This window comes from Arachis ipaensis, chromosome B08 (assembly GCF_000816755.2).
Source record: "Arachis ipaensis cultivar K30076 chromosome B08, Araip1.1, whole genome shotgun sequence".
Taxonomy (NCBI): domain Eukaryota; kingdom Viridiplantae; phylum Streptophyta; class Magnoliopsida; order Fabales; family Fabaceae; genus Arachis; species Arachis ipaensis.
Window position 1 is genome coordinate 117625655 of NC_029792.2, and position 16481 is coordinate 117642135.

At 34.6% G+C, this 16481-nt stretch overlaps 1 protein-coding gene across 6 annotated transcripts in view; it reads right to left on the reverse strand.

Moving 5' to 3' along the window:
* Nucleotides 1–16286, reverse strand: part of LOC107612855 — a 17993-nt gene extending 1707 nt beyond the window's left edge. The window contains exons 1-25 of one of the 6 annotated variants that reach the window (XR_002352944.1): nt 16115–16286; nt 15695–15735; nt 15409–15584; nt 15238–15302; nt 14208–14538; nt 13213–13279; nt 12950–13103; nt 11931–12098; nt 11684–11794; nt 11306–11515; nt 10744–10845; nt 9629–9850; nt 8693–8767; nt 8510–8593; nt 7879–8061; nt 7624–7779; nt 6554–6646; nt 5781–5852; nt 5262–5379; nt 4190–4371; nt 3558–3639; nt 2450–2539; nt 2243–2349; nt 602–679; nt 430–525 (exon numbers count right to left, since the gene is read on the reverse strand). Coding sequence is in view for 5 of the 6 variants with exons in the window: in XM_016314611.2 (XP_016170097.1) it covers nt 430–525; nt 602–679; nt 2243–2349; nt 2438–2539; nt 3558–3639; nt 4190–4371; nt 5262–5379; nt 5781–5852; nt 6554–6646; nt 7624–7779; nt 7879–8061; nt 8510–8593; nt 8693–8767; nt 9629–9850; nt 10744–10845; nt 11306–11515; nt 11684–11794; nt 11931–12098; nt 12950–13103; nt 13213–13279; nt 14208–14538; nt 15238–15302; nt 15409–15584; nt 15695–15702 (3042 nt within the window). In the remaining variant the exon portion in view is untranslated. Of the gene's footprint in view, nt 1–429; nt 526–601; nt 680–2242; nt 2350–2437; nt 2540–3557; nt 3640–4189; nt 4372–5261; nt 5380–5780; nt 5853–6553; nt 6647–7623; nt 7780–7878; nt 8062–8509; nt 8594–8692; nt 8768–9628; nt 9851–10743; nt 10846–11305; nt 11516–11683; nt 11795–11930; nt 12099–12949; nt 13104–13212; nt 13280–14207; nt 14539–15237; nt 15303–15408; nt 15585–15694; nt 15736–15978 lie in introns of all 6 variants that reach the window. The other 5 variants (XM_016314616.2, XM_016314611.2, XM_016314613.2 and 2 more) reach the window with 5 other exon arrangements.

Genomic DNA, 16481 nt, shown 5'->3' on the forward strand with positions numbered 1-16481 from the left:
CACCTTCTCCTCTCCACCGCACCACCCCCACCGAGCCACTCCACCCCACCACGCTATTGTTCCATCTCTTTCCTCCCTTCTCCCCACAGGAGTGCATTGTACACCAGAGAAGCTCCCAAACCAAGCCCCTTCAAGGAGGGAGAGAGGGAGGAACTATATAGGGGAGGGGTAAAATTGGCGAAAAAAATTGACGGACAAAGAATTAATCTCGAGTAGAATTGAAACTTACTGAAAATGTAAGGGACAACAATGCCACGAATTAAACATTAGGGAATTTTTGAAGCTTTTCAAAAATATTAGGGACAAAAGATATACTTTACTCTTATTTTAATTATGACCATGGAATACATTTAGGACATCCAGAACTGATTTGCCTGCTGTAAATTATATATAAAGTTTTTTGGTATTAAGATTACAAGTGTAAGATACCTTTAGGACATCCAGATCTTCCTCTAGTAATTTTGCATCACCGGGAAAGAAAACTCTTGATGGACCGCCATCTAATATAACCCGGAGTAATCCATCCTAACAAGTAGGAATATGTTAGAATCAGAGTACCAGAAATGAATTAAATTAATAAAAAGCAAGGATCAGTACCAACCAATGATGCCTGAAGAAGACTTGTCACTATGCGATCCCTCAGAGGCTCCACAACAATGTCACAAAGTTGACTAAGCTCCTACATTAAGTGAAAACAGAAGTCAACAACACATGATTAGTAAATTCTAGACTTTCAAGTAAATCCAATATAAAATAGTGATTGGTGCTCAAGTTAAATAAATGTAACTAATGGAGTTTCCAGTATGGATAGCTAGGTGCAATGGGATGTCTTTGAATGTGTTAGGAAGTTGGAGAAAATATAATCAAGTACAGAACCAATGGCCTTCTTCAGCATAGTTTTTGATAGCGGATGAGCCAAAATTCGCCATTAGATTATGGTGTACGGTGTTGTGGGAAATGGATAAAACGGTGGATGGACTGAAATATATATATATATACCAAAAAATATGCATAAAATACTGCACATGTAATATTTTATAAAATCTAATCAATATAAGCAACTTTCTAGCCATAAAGTATGCAATTAATTCAGAAATTTTAACAAAAAAACACAATGTTAAGTCACAAAACACCAGAAAACATAAGTCACAGTTTATTGGCGGCAGCGGCAGTGCTGTCAGCGGTTCATCTTCGAGCAGCAAAGAGCGAGAAAGACAGAGAGGGAAGACATTCTTTGGGTTGGTGAAGGCTGAAATCTGGTCGGGAAGGTTTTTGAGACCCTAACATTAGCTTTTAGGATTGTCAAAATGACAATAACAACCCTCAAGTCCAACAAAAAAATTCCACAAAGACATGCCATTTCCGCCATTGTCATCACAGAACGCCATGACACCATGGACATTGCGGCCCCCGATTTTCCACGAAGCAACACAACAGAAATGGCAGCAGACCGAAAATCCACCATGCCATTTCGCCATAGCTGATATTTTAAAACACTGTTCTTCAGAGGATATATTCCAATGATGAGAATCAAAGGCAGAGATAAGTTGGAAGCTAGAGCTGAAGGAGAATCTTTGGAGTTTGGAAGCAGATTTTTATATGAGAATTGAGAAGCAACACAGAGGATATGGAATATTTTAGAAACAGCCACAAAATCCTAGCTTGGAGGTGAAAATTAGGGATGACATCATACCACAAATCACACATTTTAAGTATCTTGGGTCTGTACTTCAAAGTGATGGATAAATAGAGGTGTGTACCATAAAATTCAGGTGAGGTATTAATGACATTGCATGGTAATGGTACTAAACGTTGGGTGCTAAACAACCAACCAGAAAATAAGATCGGCATCAAGATTGAAAGGAGTGAACACATTAAACAAGGTGGAATTAAGAAAAAATGCATTGAAGAAATACGTATAGCACCTATCATGGTAAGAGATAGTAAGATCACACATTAGGCAGAGTGTGAACTGAAGATATGTGTAGTTGTAACAAGAAAAGTGGATCAAATGGAAAGCAGCTCAAAATCTAGAGGAAAAGAGACTAAGAATAACTGTAGGTAAAACCAATTTAAGTGGTTTGACAGACACATAGATAAGATATTACAATATTAACTGATCCACATAACTGAGCACACTTAATAGGATAAAGCTTAGTTGTTATTGTTTATATATACTAATCAAAATCAACCTAACAAGACAATATAAATAATGGTTTCTTCATGACAAGACAAACTTTACCATATCAAGTGGTTCTATTAGTGCATCCATCCTGGAGGCTGAGACACTTGGTTTGTATAAGTTGTCTATAAATGGAACTCTAAGATCCTGGAAGATGATTTTGGTTCCTGCAAGTTGATAATTAACAATGGAGTAAAACTGAAAAGTTAGATCAGTTTGATTTGCAAGAAAAGGGATAAGCTTCTGAATTCTCACCAGCATACTCACAAATGCGATCCATTGCAGCATTTATAGCCTTTCTACTTCCGTCAAATGTATCCTTTTGAGGAAAACTTTTGGACTTATCTAAGGATTTCTCTATAGACAAAAGGATTGCAGAAGTGCAACACATGAGAAAAGACTTCAGAGTATTTCATCGCAAAGAGAATGCAAGAAAATTGGAAATTATAGGTATGACAAATAGAGATTCTGATCTTAGATTGATATGATTACGTGTAAAATATTATAATACAAAAAAATATTATCCTAATTAAATAAGAGCAATAATGAAATGTATGAAAATATATAGACTATAAGAAATTAAGTTGGCATAACCTACCCTGAAAACTAGCTCAAGAGGTAAGGGTTGCCTCACACTTATAAGGGCTATCAGGTTTACAATTTTAGACACTGGGACTTAATACACTCCCCTCACGCTCAGAACTAGACAAAGACTCGGAGGGTGAAATTTGAGGACGACTTGAATTTTTTGTGGTATGAGGTGACCCAATAACAATTTTTAACCTGGCTTTGATACCATATAAGAAATTAAGTGGGACTAACTTACTCCAAAAGCTAGCTCAAGAGATAAGGGTTGCATCACACTTATAAGGGTTATCAGGTTATCAATTTTAGATAATGTGGGACTTAATATAAACTACTCCTAAAAAGATTATCTAAATACTTCATGATATTCTCACAATAAGATATTATGAGATTTTCAAATATTCTAATTTCTAACAAACATGACCCTATCCCATTATGAAATAACAGCAAAGACAACCTAAAAAATATAGGCACTATCTTGAAGGTTGAACCAGATACAACTAATTAATTAATTAATTATAAAAATACGATTGATTAACTGGAAAAATAGTAACTAGTAAGCTACAAACAGTTTTATCCCCTATTGAAAAATGAAGACTTGGACATGCATCATATACAACAACAACATAGCCTTATCCCACTAGATAGTTGCTTGACTACATGGATCAGCCATAGTGCCCATATAATGATCATATCTATGTTTGGCCCACTTATACTTGATTCTCTTTCAAAGGACACATATCATATTAACTACGAAAAGTAATACAGAAATAAAAGTTCAGTCACATACTTATGAGTTTCTCCTGGGATCTTTTACTTGTCCATCGCTCCCAAATGCTATCTTCCAGTTTATTCAGATGACTAATTGCATACTGTCAAGTGCAGAAAAACTTCTATTAACTTAATAGAGGGAAAACACCAAGATAATATATGGTATAGAAGGAAAGTTTCACCATAGATTCACAACTGCTTTGGTTATTAAATAGTCCAGGCTAAAAACTAATCCCAATCATGTAACACAAAAAGAGAAGGGAACAATCCCACCAAACAATTATTTCCCAATGACAAAGATTGTCAAATGCAGAAAATTGTTTTGAATTAAAAAACAACCTTTAAAACTAGTACATTTATTGATATACTGATCAGTAAATTGTTAAGTTTTTCCTTAAGATTTAAAATCTAAAATAGTATACTATATTGACAGTATCCAATGAAGAATAATTAAAATGAACCAAGGAGAGATCTAAGCAACCACAGGTTTTTAATTGAAAGCTTGGGGGAAAAATGACAATCCAAATAAAGTAATTCTAAGAAATAGAGATTCATCAAGGTAGATTGAGATGATGAGAAGAAACACATTATCACAAATGCATAAACAAGTGTGCAAACTATCCAACCACAATTCAAGTTGCTTGAACTCACATATAAAGTGTTTAATTGAACACAGAGTGTTGAAGTTGCAAGGACACTGATTTCATTTGTCCTTGTTGGCTCTTCAGGCATTCGAGCATCAAATAATTCCTTCTTTACAAAAGCCTTTATGCCAACTTCCTTTTTGTATCGTGTGAGAATAGGAACAGGTGGTGTTAAATCCTCTTTGCTTGCTGTGGGATTAAATGGGAACTTTAGAATTCATACTAATATATCATCTATGGAACTACACATACTTATACCAATAATTAAAAAAGGATATATGAGGAAGTCATCCTTTCAAAAACATGTTCACTAAATAAATATAAGGATTAGACCATCCACTCAGGATGATGTAATTAACCAATAGACAGCAGCAAAGGATGTTAGTACTTATAGTACACTGATACAGGGGAGGGAAAAACTATTGCCATCCTTAATACTATCACTAATCATTCTCTCAAAAGTTTAAACTCAGATATGACTATCTTTATATCTTAACATGCCCCCTGAAGAAATTTAGGATTGAAGCATAGAGATGCAAACACAAACCTGAAATCTAAGTCTTATTTAGAAGATAGGGTTGGACAACGATCGAACTCTATAACATAGACCAATGGTTCATAGAAGCTCTAATACCATGCCATAAATGATAAATCATCTTCAAAAACTCAGCTATTGAGAATAAAGGCACATAAATGGTTTTATATCTTGACAACTACAAAGGAAACCACATAAATATTTGCTGAGGGATTTTGGATAAATTCATGCTTTTATGATGGTAACATCTAGTATTCTGGTTTCAATATCTTTTTCAATGGAAATCCAAATTTCCTGACAGTAATTCAGATGTTTGCTTTGTAATCTTCTGAATTATTTTTTATTTCAACTTTATTTGAATTATGCTATCTTGTCAAGATTTTCAAATATATTTTAATTGTGGTTATCACATAATGTAAAAGTAGCTTCTTCTTAGTCTTATTATGATGCTATACGAGCCACTTGTGCAACTCTGGAAATTATTGTTTTTGTGTAGAAATTCTGAACTGGAAAATGAGGGAATAGACATGAAGCATCCACTCACCCAAATCATTAACAGCATTGTTTGCATACACCTGAAGAGCATTGTCAATGCCACGGAACACGCTATTTAATTCTGTAAACCTCATTGGTACTTTAAGAGCAAAAAATTGATCAACAGTCTGCATACAGTAAAATGGTAAATTAACTGACAGTCCAATGGATATAGACAAAACAGACAATGGAAACAAATAGTTATCGTCCATGGCTGCATGTTTAAGTATTCAAAAACAAAGATGTCAAGTCAACTAGGCAGGAGCCCTGAAAGGAAATGGCCATTACCCCCAATCACTAGGAGGACGAAGTCCTCCACTTTCACAGTTTCACACAAGCATTAAAAAATAAAAAATGGGTCCAAAATAGGTCAACGAAATAGAAATGTAAAATGAAATATGTAACATATAGCTAGATGTCATTCAAGAAGGAAGCATCGAGTTTGAAAGATGCAGAGAAAATTAAGTATCCCTGGGCAATTCACACAATTTATGCCAAATTGGTATATAATGCAAAACTAAATTCTTACCTCCTCTACAATCCTGTAAACTTCCACAATTGAACTGGCATGCCGCTGTTGAGGTGATATTGGGTCCCAACTCTGCTAAAGTACACAATATTAACATTTGATACGTGAAGAAGATGTACTAAAACAGGATGAGAGATGAATAGGCATAGGGAAGCTACAAATACAAACTTTCAGTCTCTCTTTAAGGTTATTTATTAGCTTTCTCATAAACCTAAATCCCTCCCAACCAAGAATATCAACATTATCCCAGACTTCTATCACAAAAGGAAGGAAAGAGCTATTCGACGTCCACGTGTTCTCAAATCTAAACGGAGAAGGGACCCATCTAATCTTGTGAGATTCCAGAATAATCGGGAATGTTCAGAAACTGGTCTAAAGAAACTCTCTTTGGATAAATCAGGAAAAACATCCTCCCAAGCAGGGGCAATATGGATTACATGGTTGGTTCCAATAGGGATTTCATGAATCAGGTATATATAAGTTTCCTGTCTAATATAACTGATAAAAAGGACTGGTGAATTACCAAATACAGAAAGTAGACCTGATAAAATTATTGAAAATTTTACTATAGAGTAGATTTAACCACAAAACCTCATCCAGCTACCGAAAGCCCAAAGGAAAAATAGAAAGTTTGAAGAACTAGCTACATAAATAAGCAATTAAAAAAAGGTACTTAAGCAAAATTTACGTCCAATTTAGTGTGAGAGATAAAGATAACCCAAAAAATGCCTGCCATTTGACATGAGGGGAACACTGTGAACAACAAGGTTTACCTCCTGTAGAATAGCCCGCTCCACCCAACCTAGAATTCTTCCAAGCTGTGAATTGACCCAGCGTAACACCAGTGTCCCAGATTTTTCCTCAATCTATAACAACAACCAAAAATGCCAAGGACGATTTTAGAATACAAAAGGATAGGTATATTAACGACAAAAGATTATAATGCAGAAACCTTCAAAATCATGTTGCAGCTCATGATTTCTTGAGGAAAAATCAATATTAGATTCAAACATGGAAGTTGTTGCTTGTGTTAGTAAGAATTGTGCTCAGTAAAAACCCAACATATATGTTGACAAAATATATCTTTTTAGAGTGTGTTTGGATAAGATATTTTCAAATTTCAAAGAATTTCAAATGAATAGAAACCAAAATAATTCAATTAAATTCCATTCAATAACAAAATTTCTTATTTGGATGATGTAAATAGATTAATTATATGCATCTATAAAATTCTTGGTATGGATAAGGTAATTACATTACCTCCATTCACAAAATATTGTATTCTAATAAAATAGAATAACATTTGTTTCATTAAAAATAAACTAAAATGTTTTTCCCCATTTAATGTGGTTGAATTTCCTTTTTGTTAGTTTTAAATGAAATTGAGAGAAGAAGGAATTGAAATTCCCTCCCTATAAAATTCCCTATTTTGAGTAGTTAAAATCCATCATTAAAATTGTTTCCAAATTGAAATTCTTTCCTACTACTTACCCAAACACACAATTTTACCACAAAGTAATTTAAATACTCCCATAAATTACGTTTCCTTCCTCAAAGTGACTTATCCAAACACACACTTAGTTTAATATAATATTATTCTTTAATTCAACATAGGAGTTAAAGGCATCTCTTTTAAATAAATAGTAACTTCTATCAATAGTATCCAAACAATATCTACGGTATCAAAAATCACTTTTCTTAAGATTAAAATTCTCAAACATAAATTATGTTTGTGTTACCTCACTTTCAATCAAAAGTAAGTTTACAAATCAACATGAAGTTTGCAACCTCTATATTAACAAATAAGTTCAGTTCTAATTGCAAAGTAACATAACCACCTAACCTCGTAGAGATTCAATTTCTTGCACAAGATTTCAGCATTTTCTTCTTGGCATGAAGATGTAATAAGTGCCATTATGAACTGCTCTAGACTTTCAGCTTCTGGGAATACAGAAATGACATCCTCAGTTAGATGTTCAGCACCATCCACAAAAGGTTTCTGGAAAAGACCAAGAAAGTAATATGTGTCATTTCAAAGACATTTCACAAGGTAATCAAGAAAGTAAAAATATATCCAAATTGTGTACAGCATGCTGACCAGTCTGTGGCCATAAAGTTTGTGAACTAATGATGCAGATACAACAGTTGCTTGAGGATGCCGCTGAGATAAAATGGGCATAAAAGTTCCTGAATCTTTTTTTAAGAGCTTCTTGAGTTCTTCTGCAAGCAATGTCAAATGATGCTCATGCGACACATCTGCTCTTTCAACAACTTGTAATGTCTGCAGAAAGTAAAGAGATCCTTATAGGAAGGTATAAAAATGAAGAACAAACCAAGGTCTTCTTCTATCCCGTTTTGAACAGGATTAAAAAGCTAAATCAAATGTTACCACCAAGTCAAAATGTCAAATGGCAGAATCAAGAAAAAGTTTAAAACAAGATTTAAACTACATCTTTGCTTCCATGTTGCCAATGGTTCTCTGGTATTCATTTAACTCTGAAGCCAAATGACAACAACAATATATTGGTCATGTTACAAAAATTTCACTTAAAAGAAGCTATATACCATCAACGAGAAAGAACAGTAACATTTGTCATTCATTAGTCAAGTGCACAATAATACCATTTAAGGATTCCAGTACAAAAGCAGAACTCATAAACACTCATTAGGACAGTAAAAATCTTCATAACATAATTATCAGAATTAACCACTGCAACCAGAATACTCACCCTTGCAAATGCATTCTTAATTGATGATGATATATATATCTCTATCTGATCACGATCACTAATTGGCAAGGAGTGCATGATCTGCTGAAAAAAGATAAAAGGAAGTTTCTTACTCCCATAATCTAACATTTTTCACAAAATGATACATTCAAATCTGAAAGATGCCATCTAACTGATACACACAGTTTCTGGTTCTTCCAGCAGAAGCCTCCTGGTAATCATTGCGACTGCCACAATCTTTTCCATTATTGTTGGGCCCTAAAAGGAATATGAGATGTTATAAAACCACATTAAATGTGCAACTCAGTGAGTGTGTGTGTGTCGCGTGTCGGAGGGATAGAGAGAAAGGAGGAGAGGGAGATAGATAAACAAGCACAGACAAACAAAACAAAGCAAAAATTAGCAACCAAACACAAGTTACAACAGTTAGCTATTTGAAATATCAATATAGAATTATAGATAATGAAATATTATAAGATTGGCAGCAAAAATATATCTCTCCCTACCAATAGATTCAACAAGCCAAAACTCGACCAGTCTAATTGGAAAAACCAACTACAAATTTCGCAATCTTATTATTTTCACAACTGTGGACATAGATTCTCCAATTCAAAGACGATATCAGTTGTGATTTGTACAGTTCGACCGATGCCTATATAACAACTTCGCGTTTTCCAACTAGGAGAGTTCAACTACATAAATTAACTGATGCCATGATGTCCTGACATAAACCATGTCTAAACCATTTAAAGTAATATTTCTTAATGGTTTCTCCTAGGGCTCTCTTGATCTTATATCTCAACATATAAAGCTACCCACAAGAATATTCTTAAGATAAAGAGAAGTTACAAGAAGAATGCTCGACAAGAGAATGTTAGTAAAAAGAAAAAGTTGTCAATGAAGTCTAGCTTGCTAACTCTGAATATGTCGTAAACCAACCCCCCAACCCCCACAAAAAAAGCCCAAAAAAAAAAGATAAAACAAAAAAAAGAGGAAGATATTAACAAAGATTGCTGAACCTGAACAGAAGCTCATCAACAATCAGAGAAATGATACATACAAACATATCCAAGTATCTACCATTATGTAGAACCAAACAACTTAAATCATTCAACAAACCTCATTGAACTGAAGATGGTAATCTCCAAGCTGTTTGTCAGCCCATCTCTGAATTGGTGTTAAGAAAGATTGTAAGAAAGACATATCATGTTCACCTTCAACTTTGGAATGCAAGCTTTTCAAGTTCAACCTCTCATGTTGGCCCCGTTGCTCCATTAGTGGTATTTTCTTTAATTGCTCAATCGCATGCAGCAAAAGTCCCAGCTCACTTGTGATAACATACTGTATCCTCATAATGAAATAACTAATTATTAATTATGACCAAAAACAGGAAAAGGTGTGCTCCATTACAGAGCAAGTACTAGCTAAGCAAATAATACCGTAATGGCAAAAAAGAAGTGAAAGAGCAAAGGCCAACCAGCAAAGAAAATTAGGGATTTCAAGATAATTATTGTTACTATTTTTACTATGTGGTGATCTTAATTCTTGATTATCTACATATAAACATTTTGGTTTTGCTCGAGTCTTGATTAAAAGGCAACGTAACAGATAAGGTTGTATTTGGTTGTTGTCCATGTCCATCAGAGGCATGGACACCGTGACAACGTTCACTGTTTAGTGAAACACAAATTTTAGAAGGACACGCTAACACACACCGACATACAAAATATTATGTATTTAATTGTCTTGCCTGAAAGCTAAGACAGATATTAGACACGAGACAAGATTTTATTACAATTTTGTCCCTTCCAATTTTTTTTAAAATTCCACTTTCTACTCTCATCACCTTTATCACCAACAACTTCCTTCTTACTAAGGGTAAAATTGTTTTTAACAACAAATGTGATTTCTCCTTATTGTCTTAATAACTTAACAGACTACATGTATTCATGTGCATTAGTGTGTGTGTCCTTACATGTATGTCTTCATTGTCCTGAGACAGTAAACAAACACAGCCTAAAGAAATATCATAAATTAAAGTGGCAAGCATCCCAGGAGAATAGAATAGGTTAATTTCAAATACACTTGATATCTAAAATCAAGTGTATCTTTCATTTTTATGGCAAAACCAAATTCAATGAGGCAATCAACAATAATACAGTAAAATAGTCCAACTATAAGAATTGAAAGGGGTCAATGAAGAATATAAGAATAGAAAAATGTGATGCTTATACCTGACGAAATAAAATCCATGCATAACAGGTGTGATGAATTGTCTCTGTGATCCCCAAAACCCGCCAGGTTGACTTCAAAAGTTCAAGAATTTCCTCCACTTCCTAGAAATAAATTGAGCCCAGCAGAAAAATCAGAAATTACAGAAGTGGTAGAATGTAATTGTATCTTTTTAATAGAATAAAAAATGTATGAGAAGAGAAGAATAAAAATAGATGGGAGAACAAGATATTCTCTTTACAAGAATAAAAGCGAAAAACAATGTGTTTTCTATGTTAGTTCTCAAATCACATCAAAGATTCATTAGAATCGGTATTTATCTTTGATAGAATAAAATTCAATTTCAACCACTACATTGCAAATAAACACATTTTCCACAGTAACCCTCTATTTACTTCACATTAACAAAAATTAGAAGAAGCATCAATTGCACAGACCATGTTCCCAAGAACCACACCCTAAACTTTTTCAATCTTTAAAAAAAAAAGAAAAAAAACACACACATTAAGGTGGTAATGACACAAACCATCATGTTATAATTGCCTCAGAAAAAAAGACACCAACCTCTGTCAGCTTTCCCTCATCTAGCATGTCAAATACACTTAAAAGTAATTTCTCATATAGTCTAACATTAAAGTGGTAACCATCTGCCCAATGGCATATTTCCCCGGTTAAGTCACCCCGAGCTGGCCTCTCAGCAAGTGGAATTGCAATCTCCCTCAGAGATCTCAAGCACTCTGTCCTTTGAAGTTCACCATTTGAAGAAGGGAGAAACTGAAAGGATTAAAGGAAAACGAGAAAGAATGAAATGAAACATAGTTTGTAGAATCATGTTAGCCACATTCAATCAGACATAATAACAAAAGTAAGCAAATTCTTATGATCTAACTAGCACTAATAGATGCAATAATATACAAAACATCTGAATGGATAATCACACACCTCAGATTCCTCAATTTTTGCCAGTAGAATCCTCAGCTCATTTGTCTTGCGCCCAGATTCACCAAATCCAACAGCAGGGTGATTAACAAGCCCCTCCTCCAAAACTTTTAACTGTACTGACATCAATTTGGAAATGTTCAAAATCAGACAAGAATATTGACACCCTCACATTTCCATCAATAGAATCAAAAGCAAATAAAGAATAGATGAAAAAGAGAATATAAGATTACTGAATTGATTATACTACCTGCCTCTTTTGCCACCGTATGAAAGCCTTTTTATCAGAAAATTCTGAGCGTGATATACAGCAAAGCAGCTCCAAAGGAATCAATAGAGTGTCCATTCTTTTCCCTACTTTTCCAACAAGAGCATTTAGCAATCCTTGTCTTGTTCTAATATCCATCACCTCAGATATCTGCAATCCCTCATACATCAATATGGGGTCATAAAACATGAACGTAAATTTAAGGTTTTTTTGCTTTTCACAGTTCAGAAGCATATCGTGCCTCATTCCAGATAAACAATAACACTGTTGAACGTGTTATCTATAGGGAATAAGTATGGTAAAAAGTTTTAGTTAACAGAGTAAAGAACTAAAGATAATCCATAAGTATTGTGGATACTCATAGAGGACAGTTGAGAGCCAAATCTCTCCCAATAAATACTCTAGCATTTACTCTCTAATGACAATAATGCAGATTCACTTTCAGATCACACTTCTTCTCCCTGTCTCACTCAATAGTTTCTGTTATTCTAACATAGAAGAAAAATATGTAAAGAAAGTAAGCTCATACTCATGAGCTTAAGATAAGGATGTTAAGTGGAAAATTGAATCCATATTGTGTGTTGAACAAATTCAAGAATCAAAACCTATCAAGTCCCTTTGAGGACTGCAGTCCACTGAGATTACTTTTCCTTCAGTTTTAACCTTTTTAAGTTATAACACTAAATATTTCTCACCCTATAACTCTGTCATCCGATTAACAGAGCATAAAAGAACCAGGCTAAGTTAAAGTGTACTTTTTCTTAGAAGCAAATCAAAGCATGGGCCAAGGGACTAACTTTAACTGAGTTTTCCATAAGAGTTATAAACAAGCCTCCAAAATCCATTTATAAATACAAACCCAGCTTCTGAACCACCGCTCTCAAGAAAAGGGAAGCCATGGTATTACAAAGAGTTAAAATAATGGAAGGAAAAACAAAGTATGAGTAAATGGAATCCTGGAGCACTAACAAACCAACTAATCCTGGAGAAAAACAACATACCTCCATCTGAACACGCATGGTTTCTAACAAGCCAACTAATCCTGGAGCACTCTGGGACTGGGACACAACACTTCCAGTTTTGCTCCGCCCAAGTTTCCTAATCAAACTGGATCTTTTCTCTTTCTTTTTTTCTTTGGATGGGACAATCAAACCCCTGTTATCCAAGGAACAGATAAAATATTTAACATATGTAAAGAATCCAATTATAAATTTTTGTCAAGGAAAAGTGATCTTCCCAAACTAAGGGTACTATGAACACGTACCCTGTGGCTCCAGCACAAGCCAAAAGGATCTCATATGCAGTTTCCCGTAGATCATCATCTGTGAGGCCTAGAAACAGTAACAACAGAAACTAAGAAAATTCACAGCATCCTTTGAACCTTTGGGTCAAGTTCAACGTCAAAATTATCTAAATGTGTGTTTGTGATTTTATATTAAAACCAATATATCATTAAGCGTAAAATTGCAAACGGAGAGAAATATAAAGAATGAGGAAGAAATCATACACCATAAGTTTTTTAGTACACCATATGGAAACAGTTATGCAGTATGCTGCTTGTGAAATATATACTACCGCGCACGTCGCGCACGGGGGTGTTTGTACCCATTCAATCGCAATTTTAGTACGCTTTGATATAATCCTCGAAAGAAGACCGTGAAAATACCCCAAAGCTCAGCATTATTTCCTCACAAATTACTAATCCTACCTTCTTTAATTTCTTGTAGACATTTTTTTGTTTTATTTTTTTCTAAATCAAAAGTTCCAAAGTCCGAAAATCTTGTGGTTGTCAGTTCACTTTCTTCGTGCATCAATTATCCTAGTTTTACTCAGCAACCAGTACCATTATTATCTCTATTGGTGATCCATACGTGAACTATACAATGCATGGTGTTCTAGCACACGGATGAATCATGAAGTGTATGCACGAACTAATACATGGTACATCACGTAATTGGTGAATTCATGGAATTTAACATGCACAATATTCCCATACAAGGGCCCAAGGCCAATCATAGAACTTCTCTCTTTCTCATACAGGTTTCTATCTGAGCAATAATTTCTCCATCACTCAGCAATCAACTAGTAGTGACTTCATGAAAGAGGTTATCTCACACGAATTTCTTAATATGTTTTCCTATTCCCATGATGTTCTGATATTTAATGTCAAAGTACTATTCATCTGATAATAATTAACTTCATAGGATTTCTAGGAATGCATAGAACTTAGCCAACAAATAAACGTTGTAAAACATTCACCTGTGGAGAAAGAAGGCAATTTCACTGCAAGATCAGATGCATCATTGAGAGTCCTTTTGGACCTGAAACCTTCTAATGCTGCAGAATCATCATCATCCTCAAAGTCATCAATGTCATCCACAGTTAGCTCTTTTTCATGTGTAGAGTCAAAAGACTCTGATCTTGACAGATTTGAAACAACCGGGGATGGGGCAAAAACAGGAGTTGGAGTGGATACAGCAAGAGGAGGAACTGTTGAAACAGGAACAGGTGGTGGCGTCCTTCTAGGAGGTGAACCTGAAGTTTCAGGATCAGTTGTCAAATAAAACTCGCCAACTGAACCTGTATCACTCTGATAAAAAAAAAAGAATTTAAAATCTCAACATAATCCTCATAAACAAATTAACCAAAAAGCTTCAAACACCTGAAGTGTAAAAAAGAACCTAGGGTGGCCGGAAATAATCTAGCACATGAGTTTTGAAGATGCATCTTATTCAGCAGCATCTATTATATACGTAAGGGGGGAAACCCTCAAAAAATGTATGAAAAGACAAGATCCAGGAATGACTTCTATAAATAGTAAGCACTATATTATATCAATATAAAATTGTCATCACAAAGTGCACGAGGCCTAGGCAAATCAGGGCATTATGTATAATACCTATATCTGCATAAAATAAAGATGCATATGAAAATACAAAATAAATTTCCTCAACTATCTCTCATATAAGCTTAAGCAAAGGGTACAGGAAAATAAATGGTGTCTACATCCAAAATGCCCCCTCCAAGCAATAGCCATTGGGATTCAAGTGTGAACACATAGCCCATCTTAGCTTGTGCTAACATTAACAGTTACTTAGAAGACTAAATGGGAAAGGATCAAGCTCTAGACTATATGGTTACACAAGTTCTAACACAATTATGTCCCAAACCATCTCTCCTAAATTCTAAAGCTATTCAGTAGAGGAACATAAGTAGTTTTCATATCCAATAAAAAGAACAGAGAAAGATCAAACCATCAAAGAAGGCCAAATTATTAATTATAACATACCATTTGGGGCAAACCAGTATGATCATGATAATCTCTAATAGCTTCCGAAAGCTCCAGCAGCGAACCTACACCAAAAGATTCATACAACAAGTAAATCCCTACAAAAACAATAAATAAACAAAAGCATCATAATTCATAAACAACAATGTGAATGACCAAACTGAAACTCACTTCTTTTTGCACAGTTGAGGACGTAATCAACACTCACTTGATCCAGATCCACATCATCAAGTGTAACAGCACCAGGCGGCATTACAACTTTCTTGATCAAACTCCCCGACAGAATGAAATCGAGAAGTACTCTCCTGTCCCTTCTGTATCTCTGCAGAAGCTCTAACGCATTCTCTCTGAAAATTTCAAATTTCATATCAAATAACAAAAAGAAGCTAACTTTACTAAGTGGATTTTGAAGTATCATGAATCTTAACGAGTAGTGAAATAACAAAGAAACACTTACTCATCCATGGCCAATCAAGGTAAAATGATGCAGAACTGCAACTGCAACAAAAATTGAGCAGAAATTAGAACTCAAACTCAAAAGGAACAAGAAAAGCCACCGTTTTGGTTTAGTTGACGCTTCATTTTTGGTAGTCAACAAAAAAAGCAAGATCAGGTTTATACATTGACACTTGATTCAGGATTTTGAATCATTCTACCAAAAGCAAGTGAGAAAAATAAAATAGCATTTTGTTTCTTTTTGCAACACGAACACATTTTGACTTTGAAGTAAAGGGACGTTACCCTCGCAGCCAACCAAACAGGGCCTTATTTATCACTCGACTTTTTGTTAAAGAATGGATCTTAAAAACGCGGAGAGGGGAAGATAGACAGAAGAAGAAAACGAGTGAAGGAAGAACTAAAAAAGAAGAGGAGGAACCTTTAGGCTGAATGCAATTGAGAAAAGGGTGGTGACTGAATGAGTTAGTAAGTGAGAGAGAGAAATGAGGTGATAGCAAATTAGCAGCTTCGGTCCACTGACTTGGAAGAGAAAGCGAGAATGAGAGAGAAATGACTCAATGAGTGCTAGCCTGCTAGGCTGTTACCATAAGCTTAGTTTAAAGTCTCAAATTTAGATCCAATCCAAACCACACTGGTGATTAAACACTAAAATCAGTCACTAATATATTTGTATATAAATATAAGTATAATTTAATTTATTTTTAATATATATTTATATTTTAGTATATATTTTATACTAATAACTAATTTTAATGACTAATTTTAATGTATACGTAACATCACTC